The 18,573-nt window shown below is 37.9% G+C and overlaps 1 protein-coding gene and 1 long non-coding RNA gene across 3 annotated transcripts in view; one reads left to right on the top strand and one right to left on the bottom strand.

Moving 5' to 3' along the window:
- The window catches only part of REV3L (REV3 like, DNA directed polymerase zeta catalytic subunit), a 118,815-nt gene that overhangs the window by 28,888 nt on the left and 71,354 nt on the right, over positions 1 to 18,573 (bottom strand). For both annotated transcript variants that reach the window (XR_010997195.1, XM_068184263.1), the window contains exons 13-18: positions 12,818 to 17,000; positions 11,469 to 12,445; positions 10,805 to 10,887; positions 9,615 to 9,740; positions 7,890 to 8,082; positions 5,387 to 5,498 (exon numbers count right to left, since the gene is read on the bottom strand). Coding sequence is in view for 1 of the 2 variants with exons in the window: in XM_068184263.1 (XP_068040364.1) it covers positions 5,387 to 5,498; positions 7,890 to 8,082; positions 9,615 to 9,740; positions 10,805 to 10,887; positions 11,469 to 12,445; positions 12,818 to 17,000 (5,674 nt within the window). In the remaining variant the exon portion in view is untranslated. The remainder of the gene's footprint in view (positions 1 to 5,386; positions 5,499 to 7,889; positions 8,083 to 9,614; positions 9,741 to 10,804; positions 10,888 to 11,468; positions 12,446 to 12,817; positions 17,001 to 18,573) is intronic.
- LOC137470683 (uncharacterized) lies at positions 221 to 8,066 on the top strand. The gene is made up of 2 exons (XR_010997201.1): positions 221 to 1,169; positions 4,079 to 8,066. It is a non-coding gene; the product is annotated as an uncharacterized lncRNA (long non-coding RNA).

Here is an 18,573-nt window from a genome sequence, read left to right on the forward strand (position 1 = left end):
AGGAGTTCTGAACTCCTGCACTAAATATGCATAAGATCTACCTTATGCAACAGGTTTAAGAGGCCTATCAAATTTCTTGCACCTAGTAAGAGACACTGTTGTTTCTTGCTTCTATACTGCTTGCTGATGAACTACATCCCAATTTATGCTGCAGAAATGTCCTCTACTGTAGCCCAATCTTGTGCACCAGTGGTATCAATGAACCAGTGTGGCACTTGCTGAGACCTCCCATGGTATTCTATTTGTTATTAGAGAAGAAGAGATGTCTGGAGCTAAAAGAGTACATTATTCCACATGGGAAAACGAATAGGCAAACCCAAAGTTTAGCTGATGTGAGCTTAGCTGAAGTGTGATCTCTCACTTTCTCTCTCTCCTTTTCACGTGGTGCCACAAAGACAACAGGCTGTGAGCTAAGAGGACAAGTTTTATGTTTCATTCTCCTGTCTCACAATTTTTACAGTATACTATGAAGCTGGTCTTTGACATCAGTTCAAGCTATTTTATTAGAAGAAATTGTAATGAGACCAGCTGTTACACCTGCAAGAAACTAGTGCACTGTAATGCTGATATTTGAAAGCTGCTGGCTAGGAGTAACACGACAGGAATAAGAGGTGTGCTTGCCAACATACACTCTTTTGTTAAAAGGATGGGCCCTGATATTGCTTTGCATGCTGTTGCCACACTTTCTGCAAAGATGAAAAGCAGCATTTATGCTGGCAGGATTTAACACAACAGCATTAACATTCAACTCATACATGCTGCAGAGAGAAGAAAGACGATTATTTTCCTTTCCAGCTAAGTCGTATATGCTGCTATGACATCTCTTCCTCTTTCTCATTTGACGATTTCGTGAATGAACACTAAAGCTCCCACTTATACCTTCCCTTCTATTATGTGTCTGCTTTTCCTGACTGCTATTTTTCTTCCAGCTATGATTAAGAGAAAAAAAGGGCGGGAGGAACCATGCCAGACCTATGATACAGACAAAAGCAGTAACTGTGCATAGCAACAGAATGCTTGGTGACTCAAACATGTAACTGAAATCTCTGAAAACATTTTTCCAGTTTGCCTTAGACAACAAAAATCCATAAAGTTGATACAGGACATTGGATACAGATTTCTACAGGAAAATGTCACTGATGAAGATGATACTGGCCTGGAAAAAGAAGGTTAGATTAGCACATCTCTATTTTAAGAAGAAGACGTTGCCAGAGCATTTACAGAAGAAGAAATATAACACACTGTATCCAAACAAAAAAAATCATTAGCATTATACCTTACAAGAAAAACATAAAAATATTTAAGTATTAAGCATTAACAGTTTAATACACAAATGTTATCTCCAAAATGTTTATGTAAAATCTTATATTATACTCTGTTCATGTAATTCTATCAAAAACTGATTCAGTGGAGGCAAGGAGCTGTGGGTATCTGGTAAGTTTGAAGTAGCAACGAATCTACTACTCTTTGTTTCAAGCCTGCCCTGTTTTCACATCTTCTGTGTGTCTGAGAGATGGGGACTGTGCATTCCCACATGAATTCCCCAAATTTTGTTCCTCTCACACCTGCAGGACCAGCCCTTTTCTACTATCTGCTAGCATCTGCTCTTAAAGAGAAGCAGAACAATTTGCCCTAAAAGTGAAGGAGAGGCCCAGACATTTAATTTCTCTTTCATGGGAATCCACTGCTCCATCAGGCTTGCACTTCTCTAGTTTTCCTATCTAGTTTTAAATCCCCATGTAAACATTCTTGTAGCATTCCCCTTCACCTTCTCCTCCTCCTCAGACAGCTTTCATGTGTTAGGAAAGTATGTAAATTTTTCCTGCCTTTCCTCTTTTTCCTGCCCTTAGGTTCAAAGAGATGGTTCTCTTACTTCCTCAAGCAGAAAGACTCTTCCATTTTTTCTCCATCTCAGTGCAGCTGACACCTTACAATCAACAAAGGATCTATTCAAAAAAGCACCTCAGGCAGTAGAACAGAATGCTTTAGGACAGCAATACATGTCCAGGCTCAATTTCAAGAAAAAACTAAATCCCCTCTGACAGTTCCAGAGAGCCTACAACTTGGATGTCTCCGCTTCTAGGACATCCCCAGCAGCTGCACAGGATTAGAAGGATGTTGTCTCTCAGCTGCTTTATGCCAGTTTTAAGCCAAAGCCCTTTTTTAGGGAAATTTTGACCTATGCAGGTGCAGCTCCCTCTCAAAGTCTAAGACAGTTGTCAGGGTACCAAAAACCAATCTAACAATGCTTTTCTTTACAAATACGTGCTGTTTGTTCTTCCCTCCCATCTCCAAACTCATATTTGTGGCTCTTCCTTTCTGTCTGTTTCCTGACTCTCAAACCTCAACCTCAGTATTCCAATACCCTTCAAAATTAAAGTTGTCTCTGTATAGACTTAGGTACTCACACTTGTAAGTACTTCTATTTAACAGGTTAGTCAGTCTCAGTAATTATCTCCTAGAAACAGAGGTGCTTATTCTTCTCAGTATTTGGACAAATCTGTGAATTTTCAGTATAGATGAAATCACAGATTACAATTCCAGACAAAAAACCAGGTCTTCTTCTGGTCTGCTAGAACACAAGATGACTTATTTCTGTTTGCCAAGGGCTCTGAGTTAGAGACAACATCCACTAATCCATATAAGAACATTCAACCAGGTATTTACTTCATGGATGCCAAGGTATTAACCGTACTGTAGTCATTTAGACGTAGCACAGCCTAAACAACCTCACAGTGAAGGCATTAACTGAATCCAACTTCAGTTCATTTATTCCAGAGAACTTTCTGCAGCAATACTCATCTTCAGTGATCAGAGAATAACTTTAGCTCTGCTACAAAAAGTTTGGGAAACACTCTTCAGTGATAAAAACGGAGTCAAAGACACTGATGAGCCATGAGTATTGCAGAAGTTACAAATTTTCCAGGAACACCCTGTCCTTCATCTGTGTGCTGGAAACAGTGACCCAGAATTTTCTACTGGGCTCTTCCAGAGTTTACATGTATTGACAAGAAGTTACAGAATCAACCATTATTCATTTTCAATAGCCAGGATGGAAAGAAAACAAAAGGCTTAAGCAAAAAGAAGTAGAAGGCTGGAACTTGAAACAAGTATGTTCCACAATTTCACATATATGGAACAAGAGGAAGAATCAGGCCAACTACTAAGAGAATGACTAGAAATAGGAACAAGAATTCTTAAACTGGACTGCATAAAATAATTCCTCCTGCAGCTGTGATCCTTTCTGTTCCATGCTCCAACAAGTTGATAAAGTCTGTTCCTGATACTGACAATCAAGAGTGAACAGACAGTCTGTCATTCATTATACCAGGAATTGGAATTTCAGTTTTCCACCTTTCCCTCCATCCACCCAGGAGGCCAAGAACATGAACCAAAAGCAGGCTGCAGTCATGCTGGGAATGTCATTCAGTCACAAGAGCCTATTATTGTCCAGCCTAAAGTATGCATCAGAATATAAGATACTGATACAATTATCAGCTTGAAAATTGAGGTGATTTTGAGTTGATCCATGAAGTTCAAGCAGTAATGCTTCTTAAATATGGCCTGATAGTTTTCTTTCTCTAATCTATCAGATCTACTATTAAGTGCATCTACCAAAACAGTCAAAGTACCTAGCTTGTGCTGGAAAAAAATAACACTAAAAAGATAAACAGAAGAATGTTTAAAAAATAATTACTAATTTTCATTAAAGCTGCTTGCTTGTTCATTTCTCACTGAGGAAGTTTTTGCAGTCCACTACTTCTTAATTACATGGTTTTACCATACTTCCTCCTTCAGTTAAAGCTACTCTGGGCCTAGACACTTGTTTTGTGCTTTAGAAATACAAAACATTAACTCCAACAAAATTTCCCCTTTTTTTTTGCCCAGGCTACAGAAAATAAAGGGGGAAAAAGAGCAGCAAACTATAGATGTGGTCCAAGTTGCAAAAAACATCTTTTTTGAGAGTCCATCAGAAGTCTGGTAGCTAAGGTGCTATTCTAGAGTTGTGAGCAAAGTAGACTAAGATGATAACAGTAGCCTGTCTCTCCATAAATAGATCAAATCTTTTATCTTCCAGGAATACAAGTCAGCTAACTCAATCTTCATGGATGAAGTTGCTGCATCAAAAAGATATGCTAGCACATGTTAGAGAAGATCTCATAAGCAGAGATTTCTCAGACAGCAACCTGGTACATTCCATCTTGAAGTACACCAAAACTGCATGAGGTTTTTTTTGTTGTTCTGTAATGCCTTCAGCATGTACAGATATAGAAGACTTCTGATCTTCAGCGATAAACATATATTTTAACTGCTGAGTTCTCTCTACCATATTCTTTCTGTCCTGTCACTTTTTAGACTTCCACACAACTGGTGGAGAATTCTTAATTTATTGGCAGTTTCTCATTCTGAGTACTCTTCCTAAGTTTGATGGAGCACTAGATTTCCAAGAAAGAGAAAAATAATATTATATTCCTTACCTGAATTTTGTCTTCTCTGAACAGGGATCTGCTGCTCTGTCAGGACCCACCCTGTGCTGGTTGCATTCAGCAACTCTTTTTGTATTCTGGCTTCATGGGGTTGGTCAAAGCCTTTCTCATCAGAGGTTTTCTGGTTGGAGAGAGAAAGAATTGCAAATGTACTCTGCCTAGTTTGTTTTTTTTTTTTCTTGTGCCTCTATTCCAGCAGGGTGACTCAGAGTTTAAATTTGTTTGTTTTCCTTGAAATCTTACAGCTTTGCACCTGTCAGTAGGGTCTGGAGAGACATCTGTGGTTCCACCTACGCACCAAGTGAGAGGGCTCCCGAACAGGCTTCTCAGCCTTGGTGGAGATGGGGAAAACCAGCAGTTTTCCAAGTTTGATGGAGCAGGGGATTTCCATTCAGAGAAGACAAAACTAATGAAGGAAACTGATTTTTCAACGAACCCTTATTTTAAACTGCAACAGTTTCAGTACCATGTAGGTTTTATTCTGTCTTGCCTCAGAGTTCCTAGAAAACTCTTCCTGTCTGAGGGGTTTTCTATAGCTCTCAGCACTCTTAATATCTACTATTCTGAGAGTTTCAGAAAGAGATGTGTAATGAATTCTGGGGTTAACAGGAAAGTTGTATGTTAAGAAAGATTACTTATATATGGCTGATAAGTTTCAAGACAGTAACTCAGCTGCTTAAGAGGATCGGAATGTTCTTGCTGTCAGAGAAAAGGAAAAGCAAAAAGAATTTTTATTTGAAAGACCACCATGCTTGTCCACTCTAGAAATAAGCCTTTGAGGGAAACAACAACAACAACAACAAAAAAAAATCAGTATTCGAAAGACTGGCAAGGGTTGAAGGAACTAAATCTGCTGTTCCAAGCCTGAAAAATAAAAGCAGAACGTACAGATATGCTACCTTTTTACAATATTCACTACTTCCTGGAAAAGAGTTCTTTCATCAGTAGCGTAACTGACTTCTAGTCCTGTAACTCCAGATCTTGTAAGCAAGGGGGCTTGGTCTCTGCTCCCTAGAAAATAAAAGTAAAAAAACCTGTTACAATTTAGAAGGAATTTCATTACTTCAGTCAACAATACTGCTTTAGAATACAACTGAAAAGAAGTATGGAACACAACTTATTTTTATCTTTAATAATTATCACAATTAATTCCATGGATTTATTTTGTTTCTCTTGGGTGGAGTGATTTTTTCTTTTCACTTTGTAGAATTCTCCATAGTAGTTATCTTGCACAGATTCTCAGCTAGAAACAAACTTGATTCATGAGAAATTTCGCTATTTTACATACACAGGAGTCCAAGTCCTGGAAAATTACTTTTAATAAGAAATATTAAATGACTATATGACAGCTCACACACTGTCTTTATGCAAAACATAATTTTAATTGCTATCTCAGAGTAGTGCTTTGCAAAATGTCTTACAGAATGAAAATGCTATATAACAGTATAGTTCTTTTTTTTCAGCACACTAAGTTACTGACTGAAATAGAAAAACATGACCAACTGCTCAGTTAGTGCACATCAACAGTGTCCGCATTGATAACGTCTGAGTAATATCTAAATTTATATGCATGTAGGAACTCAGCATTTGCCTTCCAAATTAAAATACCCTCTTTAAATGAATAATGCACAACATATACTCTGTTTTCTCTACACAACAGGTAGTATGATATCTGTTACAGTGACAATGTAGATTTTAGGAACTGGAGTTTTTAAAAGGCATTCTACTTCGACACATTCTTAAGATCTTAAGAATTAAGAAAAGTGTGCTTTCAGAAATAAATGTTAAAACAAGTACTGCGACTTACAAAGAAATAATAACACAAAAGGGGAAAAAAAAAGATGTATCTCAATGCCAAGTCATTCCACAGGGAACTCAAAAAGTTCTAACCAAGAAAGTATTGACAGCACACATCAATTAAAGCAACGAATGTCACAATAACATTTAAACACATCATTTTATTTCACTAAGAAAAGCAGATCTGAACCTTTGTTTTTTCTAAGTATCATTGGACCTTTTACAGAAAGCTTTTTCTTGATAAACTATCTGTGGCACACACACCTAGGGAGCCATAGTGCCTATACTGTGGCAAAATCTCAGGACCATAATAGAAATATATTTTTTTAAGATAGTAACAAGCATATAATACCAGAATAAAATTCACTGAGAATAATAACTTAGCTTAACATGATATAATAACTACAATACTTTGAAAAATACACTGGTAAAAGAAGAAGCCGTTGCCTTATTGCTAATTTTTTTTGGTAGGTTTTTGGCCACGCTTAAAATTTTAGACAGTATTTTGTGGTTTGATACACATTCACATTGCCAAAGAAACCCTGAAAGAAAGAGGACTACTTTGGGGATGTCTTTTGGTTTGAGGATTTTTTTTTGGTTGGGTTTTTTTTTACTAGCCTAAACCAGTGGTACTCAACCTTTAACAGCTGGAGAGCCACTTCTTAATAAAATGGAGTTGTAGAGCACCATAAAAATCAAGTATCAACGGTGTGTTTTTTTTTTTTTTTCATCATGACACTTCAATGTGTGACGATGCTGCCTTAATGCCACCACACACTGATACATCACGACATGACACATCAGCATCCTCTCTCCCAGCAGCATTCTGTCTTCAATCCCTTCTGGCTGCTAGGAAGGAGTGGGGTGGAGGGGTGGAAGGGGCAAAAGGCAAGTTTTTCCCCATTCTGCCCCACAGCTGCTGGGTGGGAGGTGATCTCTACTCTTACCTGTGGGGGGATCCCAGCAGCTCCTTTTCTTTCCCCCTATGGGAGGGGGAACTTCAGCGACTCCCACACTGCTGGTCCATTTGCTCAGTGCTCCCCGCGCTGCCTGACAGAGTGGAGCGCCGATCAGATGCCTACATTGCGAGAGCCGCCTGTAGGGCCATGAAGAGCCACATCCGGCTCTAGAGCCACAGGTTGAGTATCACTGGTCTAAACAAAGCCAAAAAGGTACAATAGAATAAGGGCCCCTGTTTAGATCCTAAAAGGATCAGATAAAACCACAAAAATAACCCTTAAGTAAAATATAAAACATACTGTCTTGCTTTTAACATTTTCTACTTGCAGCTATCCAGCAACTCGAGTAGGAAACTAAAGGCAGGTTTTCCTCTTTACACTTTTAGAACACTGCAGGAGCTTGTCCACAAGCACGCAAACATGGATATTTTGCACACACAAATGCTATTTGTGGTTTACAGCCCATGCAATAGTTCTTTGGAAGATATAAGCAGGAAAACTCCATATTTAATATGGCCATTCAACAAGACAAAATTAAATGAGATACGCAGTAATATAGATACTCTACTACATTTTGTTTGCTACTGTTTGATTACTATGAAATAGCATTTTTGTAAAATATAATATGAAAAAAAGAAATAGGAACCTTGGCTTGAGAGTGTCCTGCCTCTATCAATCACTATAGCACCAGTGATTTCTTTTTTATCAGTATTTGGCAGTGCTGAGTCTGATGAGATGCAATAGAATAAAGCACAGATCGGATCAAACTCTGGGTCTGGTTCCAAATCTCGTCTTGTTCGAGCATGTAACTCCATACTGATGAGGGTAAGGTGCTGGACCTAGCAACAAATAAAGAAAGCATGTTAGTTTGTTATGCAGGTTTCTTAAAAAAAGTTAAGAGAAGACTATCAGTGCAAATGTGGAAAGTGCAGACATTTATATGTTGGTATTACGTTGTAACTACAAGGTTCCACCCAAAAATTAACATAAGTGATTAACCATGCATCTTTGGATCTCACTTTTTTGCAAATAGCACCATCTTAGGAAAAGCTAAGATTCATCATTAAACACAGCTTTATACTCAGTTATGAAAATTCAGTATGCGTTTCTGAGTACTGTATTCTTCTACTAAAAGCAGAAAGTAAGACAAAAACCAGATAATGTTCAACAATTGTAAATTCCTGTAGTGTTTTCAAACACCTTTGTATATTGAGCTGAATCACATTTCTGAACTGATCAAGAACAAAGAATCACTCTTGGTCTTTCTCCTCCTTTCCCTTCCTCACCCAAGACAAGCACGAAGACTAAGTCTTAGAGGAAGGTGGGAGAATACCTAACTTTGCCTTCAGGTGCATTAATGAACTTCCACATCATATTGCCAGAGTTTTTTGCAGAATGGTTTACATTTAGAAAATGCTAACCCCTATATACAGTCAAGTTTTGACTCTGCAGTAAAGACAGTATTATTTAATACTATTTCCACACTATGTTGCTGCTCTGTTCTCCTGCCTATTATTGCTCATAATGTGGATTAATGGAGAGGTTGGACAGATTATGAGGGAAAAAGCATTTCTGTGTACGTAGGGTGCTCTGGGGGCAGCCTGATTTCCTCTAGATTTGCATACTAAATTGCTACAAACATCACTGAGTGAAATTTTGCTATCAAAGCTCCATCTCCATTTTCCTCAGGATCACTGGTTTCTTGTGGCTTCTCCTATGCCCTTTACTCAGTGCTATCCTCCCTATCTCCTCTATAAACTGGCCAACAGCTAATTCCAGGTGTGCAGACTGTCTAGGAGCACATATACACAGACTGCTTGCCCTGTCAGCAGCCAAACACAGCAGTACTGTATTTACATTGCTTCCCTTTCTCCAGCACTTTGATTCCTCTCCTCACACCAAACACTAACCTACACTAAATATATAGAGACCTTCTTTGAGATAGGCACCCTTTAGTTAAATGTAGAAACTGCCCAACAGGTTCAGAAGGTAACAAGTAGAAATACCAGGAGGGCTTTACTGATTGCTGCCAGATGCCTTGAGGAAACAATCCATTAAAATTATGGTCAACTAGTTTTTCAAGTTATATTTTTATGCAAAACTTATTATTTCTTCCTTCTGATTTTTCCATAATTTTTATTTTTAAAGGGAGGTTTACCATCTTCTCAATCAAAATACTGCAAAGTCTAAAGTCTAGTTCAATACTATTAGAGACACTGGACATCAAGCTGAAACTGGTAGATCAACTACTTATAAGTTGCAGACATCACATACTGATTAAGTCACTTAGGGACCCAAGAGAAAAAGATTTTTGATTTCAGTATAAAATCGGCTTGATAAATTATAAAGTGACATGTAAGAGTAAAGTTACCTCATGTAAAGATTTTGCTTCCTGCAGGTTTTCCACGCTGACTTTAAAACCGTAAGTATTATTTAAAGACGGTCCTTCAATCTGGGAAGTCTCTTTCTTTGGAGCACCAAGGGCAGCAAATTGATTCTTATCAGGCAGGGGAAGAAAAAAAGCACAGGATAGTGAGAAAACACAGGTTGCTAAACTCATATGTAATATTAAATAAAAATTTATCAATGAAAATGTAAATGCTAAACTGCAAATTACTAAAAAGTCACCAACTTTTTACTGTCTCATTTCATTTTTCAACATGCAAACAGCCATTGTATCTTTCTGCCTTTTAGGAATAATTTTAATTCATATCAAAGCAAGAGGCAGTTTGAAATACTTAAAAAAACCTCCTAAACAACCAAAAATTCCCAGAACATAAAAAAAAAAAACAACAAAAAACACAAAATAACAACAAAAACAAAAAAAAAAAAACAACCCACAACCCAGTCCCTCACACACTGGCTTTCTTTCTTGTCAGTCTGAGGATATGGATACCAGCAATTCTCTGTTCTCTCTTGAGCAACATTTTGTTAAAAACCCTGTTTCAGTCATTACTTTTTAAGGCACTGGATTAAAGGTACATTAAGTACCTCCTTGAAATAGGTGAATACCAGTATACTGAGAAGAAAAAACTACTGGGTCACTCCAGTAACGCACCTAGCCTTCCATTCTGTTCCAACAGGGAGAGCAGAAACACTGTTTAAATAAAACAAGTCCAACCTCTTTCTCCTCTGTTGGCACACCACAAACTGCCCTCCTTGTTTTCAGAAAATGCTTAGAACATTGTCTGAAAACTGATACACATAGAAACACATAAATATACACAGGTATATATAAAAAAGGGAAATCACACTAGAACTTAAAAAGGCTGTTGTAACTCAAAAAGCAAAACATCATGGTGTCTCTTTAGTGTTTCATTAGTATATCACTATCCTAGAGCAGCATCCTCAATCTTCAGCTTACGCCCGCTTCCCCCAATTTGAACTCATAAATTTCTTCCTAACTTTCAGTGTGCCCTGATTCTACAACATTTGTACCATACCATTTTAAATGTATTTTCAAGATCTTAACAGCAAAAGGCAAAAACAACAAAGAAGAAAGAATGGAAAGGTGTATATGCCGCAAAATGAAATACATCTGTACAGAAAATGTTAATTTACCTTCATTTGTGTGGTTAGAAGTACTCTTCGAAGACCATCAGTATTACTCCCCCTCTTGTGGCTCAGTTTCTGAGCTTTTGGTTCTGTAAACATATCAGTGAAAGACAACTTAGCCTCAATAGTATTGTCTAGGCATTAAACAACATGCAAGAAACAAGAGAGGCATTTCATTAACATTACAAGCAAATATGACATATATAACCAAATACAGCTTTATTCTTTATCAAATCCAAAGCACAACTACTACAGTTTGGTATTTGGACATTTAGGAACATAAATAAGTTACAAAGCCTCACATAATAATTATCCTGAACATTGCAATGTTACTGACACTCTACATTGAGATTATTTTTTGGAAAAATACAAGCAATATAGTCAACAAGATTAAAAAATCCCCCAAACAAGCAATACTTCTAAATTAAGCTTTTAACCAGCACTTCAGAGTTCAGATACTAGAGACTGGTAGGAAGCAAATGGATGTTCCACTTCTAGACTTTTTCAATAGTTCTATAGTTACTTTGACAATAATGCACTGAACTTTTCCTTTAAAAAACTAATTTTAAATATATTTTCGCAGAGATATAATTTTTAATTATTATGTCAAAAGAAATATATTCAGATTTGTGTGTGTTTGTGAACTATTAGAATCACTTAATGGATTTACCTGCAGATAAAGGAGTAAAACCAAGAATTTCAGGCATTCCATCTTGGCTTTTTCTGTGCACAATGGGTGTACTATGTAGACAAATTGATTCAGAATTTCCAAGATCTTCATTATCTGGAAATGGGGATGTGTCAAAAGATGTCCTAATATTCTCTTGGGTGCATGGAGAATTTTGTGCACTTCCAACATAATTTCCTTCCACAGAAGACAAAATAATATCCTGATTTTTCCACTCTGTGTCTTCTAAACTAGACTGTTTAGGATCTGGAGATGCTACCTGCTGCCAAGGAGGAAGCACTGGAGAATCTGGTGAACTGTAACTGACATAGTAATCTTCCTCCTCCTCCTCCTCCTTATCATGTTCTAGAGCTGAAGTAGTGTGGGTCTTGCTTGCACATGAAGTTTTATTAGAGTCTATGCCATTTTTAGTATTTACAGAAGTTCCTATGGTGCTTATAGACTTATCACAGGTTTCCTTGGTTTGCATTTTTGTATTTTCTGCCAAAGAGGCAGGAGTATTCTTTGTAGGCACTATAGGTCTTTCATCTTCCAGGCTAGACAAATTCAAATCTTTAGCTACTTTTATTACTTCTATAGATTTCTCTTCAGACAATACTGCAGAGCTGAAATTCTCATCTGCCTTTGCCTGCTCAGCAGAATGACTCTTAGGCAATTTCTTGAAATGTTCATACTCTTCTTTGGCATGAAGCCACATCTGAACTTGCTGTTGGCTTGGAGCACACTTGCATGGCATTATGACTATTTTTTTGTCTTCACTAGTTTTATGGCTATTACTTTCTCTTTTATTAACAGTAGAGTGACCATAATGGGGAGGAGATCCTGGTCTAGGACTTTCTGTCATTGCTGAAAATGCAGTCTTCCAGAGTCGTAGACCTTCTAATGAGAAGTCCCCCTCAAACTCGAGAAGGTCATTTGGAAGTCTGGTTTCCACTGTGAGAAGCCGCCCTCCAATCTCCCTGTGAAGAAAAATAGTTTGAATTACTGTTTTACTCCAAACTGCACTGCAGGCAGTCCTCCAGATGACAGAAAAGCAGAGTATTACTAATTAGTTTCCTCACTATGCAATTCCCATGGACAGTATTTTTATTTTACAAACCATGAAGGCACATTCCCACTTACTACAACAATATGCAATAAAAAATCCAAAGTACCATGAAAGAAAATGGGTATTTGGACTGGAAGCACAGTAATTTTCAACTTCAAATGGATGTATATCAGATGGGATCTTTAACATATCTGTGCCACATAACAGCATAAACAGTCACCAGAATAAATGAAATTTAATATAATCACAATCACATGTAGACAGAAAGCATTTAATACAGTACCTTGGCTTTTCTGGAGCATCTGAAGGATTGCTGCAAAATGGTTCCTGATAAACTGTTTCTGCAAGATCATGATCCAGTAAAGTTGCCATGATTTCTTCACGACTGGGTGGGGACATGAGAGGCTTAAGAATGTGAGCAGTACGAGGTGTAAAGCTTCCATTCTTTGATTGTGATGGAGAACTGGTTGATCTTGGTGAACTATCTGGAGTTGGAGTTAATGCTTCATTGTTTCTTGAAACATGCAATTCTAAATCCTCAGAAGCTGCATCTAGAAGTTCACCATCAGGTGATGACAATAAGGATGTAAAAGAGGTATTAACTGAATCAAGTGGTTGACAGGGTTCAAAAGTGGTTTCTTTTCTAATGTGGCTTTGAATCCAGTCTGAGCAGGTTGGCTGAGAAAGATTAAGAAATCTCTCTTTATTTACTGTATTTCTATTCAATTTAAATTTTTCATTTAAACAGACTTCAGTCTCTTGGGTACAAGAGGTATCGATAAAACTAGATCTAGCAGCTGAGGAATGAATGGTTTTCCTCCATTGACTATGGCAGTGGTTCTCACTATTATCTAGTGAGGTCTTCTCAAAAAGCTCAGGGCTCAGGGAACCAGACCGTATCCATTTGTTAGTGCTTGAAGAATGTTGCTTTTCTTCCTCAGATTTTTGGTCATTATGACATAAAAAGTCATTTTCTGCTGTTTGTCCAGAACCAAGATCCTGAACTGCATCACTCAAGAATTTCTGGGGCAAGTTTTGATCTGCTGGGACAAACTGGCTTGCAGAATAAAAACTGCAAAATCCACTTTGCCCTATAGTATTAATATCAAAGTTGTAATTGTGGTCTGGAGATAAACTGTCTTCAAGTGAGTAACAGCTTTCAAAACCAGGGTCTGAAAAAAAAATGGGGCTGTCATTAGATACAGAATGATCAATGCGATTAGTAATAGGCTGGCTTGAAGATTCCATTTTTGCAAGTTTTGCTGTTTTTTCTTTAGGTTTTGTGCTCCTGGGAGAACGAGATTTTCTTGATGATGTGACTGGCCGTGACCTTTTGATGGCTTTATTCTGTTCAAGAGGGCCCTTGCTCAGCTGTGGTTTGTCTGGCAATGGCTCCTGTGCAATACTGGCATTCTGAGCTTTCTGCTGTCTCTTCTGGAGCAACTCTTTCAAAACAGCCAGACCAGACTGTCCTTCACCAAATGCTGATGGGGCCACTATATTCCTGTTTTTATACTGGGAGATGGGTTTTGGTTGCATGGTTACTTCTGAAAAAGGCCTTTGTTTTGTGGTTTCTGGTTTAAAATGTGACATATCCAAAATAAATCCTCTCTGGTTTTGATCACAATTTAACTGTTTCACTGGACTCTTCAAAGACGTTACAAAACAGGTCTTAGTCAGTTGAAGTGGCCCAGGGTTTTCCTCAGATGGCTTAAGAATAGAAGAACAAGGATCAGAATGCTTGGACGCTTCTGGTAAACAAAAAATCTGCTGCTGATTATTGTCTTTACAATGCAAATAGTTAGTGGTATGTAATTGATCCATCTTTGCTGTGTCCAGAGAGTCACGAGTTTCATTTAATTTCCCAGCTGGTGGCAAATACCTGATTTGCAAATGTTTTATCTCTTCTGCTTTTGGAGAAGTCTTATGTTTTGAGATATGAGCATTCTGTGTCATGTGAGTTGAGTGATTAGATGGATCAAATATGTTTTGAATGAGAGCAGAATCCTTCATTCTAAATATGGCACTCTGAGTCCTGGACCTTTGAGCGCTCATTTTTGGTACTTCCCTTCCAGATGCCACGGGAGTAGATGCAAAAGATGAATAAGGGTCTTCCCGTGGAGCAAGCAAACACTGTGCATCTACAGGCTTATCAATTTCCATCAGTGAGTGAAAACAGCCTGATGAATTACCTTGTGCATCAGCTGAAGGGAGCTGTGCTGATGGCAGATATCCAGCTGAATAGCCAGGAAGAGGACTGTCTTTGAGGTTGTGAAGTGGCTGAGAGCAGACAGAGTTGTAAGAAATCTCATGAGGATCTTGATGCTTCAGCACAAATTTGACTTCTGTAGTAGAACGACTACTTCCTTTTTCATCTTTAAATACAACACGTTTTCTTGAGGATCCTTTTTCAGCCGTTTTTTGTTTTGTTCTAGATTTCTTCTTTCCATCATCTGGTGTTTTATCAACCTGATGAATCTTTTTCTTTTTCTTGGTAGATACAGTGGGGCTAGCAAATTTCTTTTTACATTTCTTAACCTGAGTTTTTGCTCTACTAGTTTTTCCTACACTAGTATTAACAGTCTTGCTGTTGTAGATATTGGGCCCCCTACTAAATAAAGCTTCTCTGTCCAGGTTGGTCAAAATTTCTTCTGCTTTTGGATCAGTGGGAGACCAGCAGCGAGGTGGAGATGTGTTTACTGGGCTTGTGCTTCTCTCAGAAAGAAAACCTAACTTAGACATAACATCACTATAATTATAGTCACAGTCATCAGCTTCAGCACTGTAGGAAGGTGAAGGAGGAGAAAGAATTGTATGAGTCCTTTTTCTGAAAGATAAAGTTCTTTTAATATTTGTACCACTTGTTTTTTGTGGTTTTCCAGCTTTTTTCTTGGTTGACTTATGTTTTGCTTTCCTTTTGTGACTTTTCTTTGGTGTTAGTGGATAAATAGGATATTTGGTTGCAGGAGAGTCAGGAACTTTTGGCCAAAAGTCTTTTAAAGGTGCAAGCTTTTTATATAAATTCATCTTTTCCTCTGTGAGTACCACTCTTTCCTCGCTAGAATCTACTTTACCCAATTTAACAAGCATATTTTTTCTCCCTCTAAATCTATTGATGATAATATATTTAATAATAACAGGTGGCAATTTTTTAGAAAGTTTTCTACGCTTTCGAGACTTCTGAGACCCATCCAAACTTTCAACACTTTCTATTGGTTGAGGTAGATTAATTTTTGAGTTGTGTGCGACGAAGCTCGATTCACTGTCTTCAGTCTCATAATTTACCTTCCGCTTCGTTCGAAGAGTGTATTTATTCCCACACAGTCCAAATGACTGCTCAGTTTCAAGAGATCCGTCTGCAAACTGGCAGTCAGTGTAGTTAGCAGTACTTGTAGGCATTTTGTTTTCAAAAGCCTCAAGAGGAACTTGAACTAAGTCACTAGGTAAAGCACTATCCTTATCGGGAATGTTACTACAAGCATTACCTTGTGTATAGCAGCCTTCCTTCACTGATGCAACATCATTTGCAGTTGCAGGCTCCTGACGATTGATAAAACTATGCTTCTTTTTACTCAGTTTCAGCCTGGACTGTTTGTTGCCCTGCTGTAATTTATATGTCACAGGAGCTAACTTCTGTGGTCGACTGAGACAATTAGAAAGAACAACACTTGGAAAGAACATATAATGTGCTGCTTGTTGACTGAGGCTTGGCTTTTCTGCCTTGTGCTCCTGAAATTCTTCATACCTAATTTTAAGCTTATTAAGGCCACCTTCATCAGTGTTATTTTCAAGTGAATGTACCACAGTTCGACTGCCTCCTGAACAAGATACCAATTCACAATTTTCTGTAGCTGTTGCTGGAAAAAAACTATCTATACTTGCACTGCTGGATTTTTCATTTACTTCAGAGGACATTTTACCTTTGGAGTGGCTCATGTCAGAAAAGTTATATAAATTTTTATTCAACATGTTGTCACCAATATGGCGGCCCACATGCATAAAAGAGACATCCTTTTCAGCCTTTCTAATGCTAATGTACTTCCTACTAGGTATTGGTCTGTTCACTGATGAAATATCATCTTCATAGTCAAAAATATTATTTCCACATGAAGGAACTGGGAGAGTATCTTTCTTGTTACTCTCTTTGTGAGAGTTTTCTGCATGGGTACTATTGCTGAATGGAGTTGGGTACTTGGCTGAGTAAGTGCTTTCTTTTGTAAGAGAATGGACTGAAAGTTCAGGTCTTGTTTCTGTGTTTGGTTGTGAGAGGTCTTCTACAAAATCTTCATTATTCAAAACATGGTTAGAAAGGGCACTTGTGTGTTTACACTGAAAAGTAATTTTAGCAGAAGATGGGGGTTCTAGTGTAGCAGCATCTTTGTGAAAGATTGAGGTCTTTACAGACATTTTGCTTGTTGCAATGACAGACGAGTGAGTTCGAGAACTTTCATTATTCAAAGGATTGTCTGAAATGGAAGAAAAGCAATTTTATTCTAGTTTTCCTGTAAAAAAATAACCTAAGGCATTAAAAAATTTAATAGTATTTTCCTGAAAGCCTTCCCATCCAAATAAGAAATAAAACTCTTGCAAATCACATTACATTTATCATCATGACAACTAGAGACCCTGACTACATGAGTTGCTTTATCACAATCACATTGTCAGTACATTTGTCTAAGGCACTTTGTCAGTTATTCCTTAATGGCAGACTTGCATACAATTGTCAGAGATTTCATGCTGGCTTTCTGAAAGAAGGCTTCACAATCACTTTCAGACAACTATATAAAAACAGACTGATTTCTAGAAAAGTTTGTACCCTGCTTTGTCCCTGAGAAGTATGTATACTCATTGGCTCTGAAAACCAAAAATCTTACTTAGATGACCTTCCTCATGCAGAAAGGTCATTGCATAGAAAGCTAAAGTAGCTAAAGTTTCACAACATGGCAAGGGCTTTGTATGAACTGTGCTGTGCACTAAACATAGGTAGTTTCCTGCACTTCTATATAGCAGAGCAATACAGCACCCATTCAGGTGTTCATGCAAGAAGCTTGCACCAGTTTGGTTCTGGACTCATATCCATGCATCAATGCTCCCACATAATCTGAGACCAGTAGGTGCTGTGGTAATTTTTCCTGTGCAGACTCATCACATGGTATCTGATTTTCATCTCTTTCAGTGATACTTTCACCACATTTATTGCAGGGTAAGTATGTACAGAGACGTGGTAACAAATTAACAAGTGTGTGCTTACTCATAACCTTGCTGAACAAGTAGTTTGACAGAGATTGTAGCACTGCAAAGAGGCAGCTACCACAGAGCACCTGGCACACAGAAATTTGTTCATGTATCCACCTCTTTAGCTGAAATGTTGAAGGGGGATAGCAGTTATGAAACATGCTACATGACCTGGAAGCATGTGCTGCACACTGATGTACTAGACTGGGGATCCTTTGGGCCTTCATTCTAAGTCTCAACCAATTTGAGGATCATCTTAGATTCATGCTGCCTTCAGCTTAGCAATTTATTTGCTGCTGGCTGAGAAAAATAAAAGGAAGTCCCCGTGTGTTTCTAGTAATGTTTTCTAATGCATACACAGAGTCCCTGAGCTGTGAGACACAGCTGGGAGACACTGCCCATTATTCTTTGAAGGTAGGAGTCCACAGAACGAATGAGGATGATTAACTGAAAACTCAGAAAATGGGAATTGGCGGTGTCAACAAACACCTGGAAAATACCTGGCTATTCAGATATAAAAACTGCAAAAATATTTGTCTGTCAGTCAGTCAGATTATATGGACACAGATTCATGCGTGGATAGACATTTTCTAATTTAGACGACCTGGACTGAGATCTGTTTTGAATTTACTGTATCTCCTATTATAAGAAATCAGTGTAAAAGTTGAGAGTAATATGCTTTCTAAGCTGATGTGATATTTCACATACTTAAAATATGCTTAAATTTAAACAATTACTTAAGAAAGTCTCTTTAGCCAGCAGCACCTCTTATTACAACAAATGAGAAAATATAGCAAATAAGGA

Source organism: Anomalospiza imberbis, chromosome 3, assembly GCF_031753505.1.
Source record: "Anomalospiza imberbis isolate Cuckoo-Finch-1a 21T00152 chromosome 3, ASM3175350v1, whole genome shotgun sequence".
Taxonomy (NCBI): domain Eukaryota; kingdom Metazoa; phylum Chordata; class Aves; order Passeriformes; family Viduidae; genus Anomalospiza; species Anomalospiza imberbis.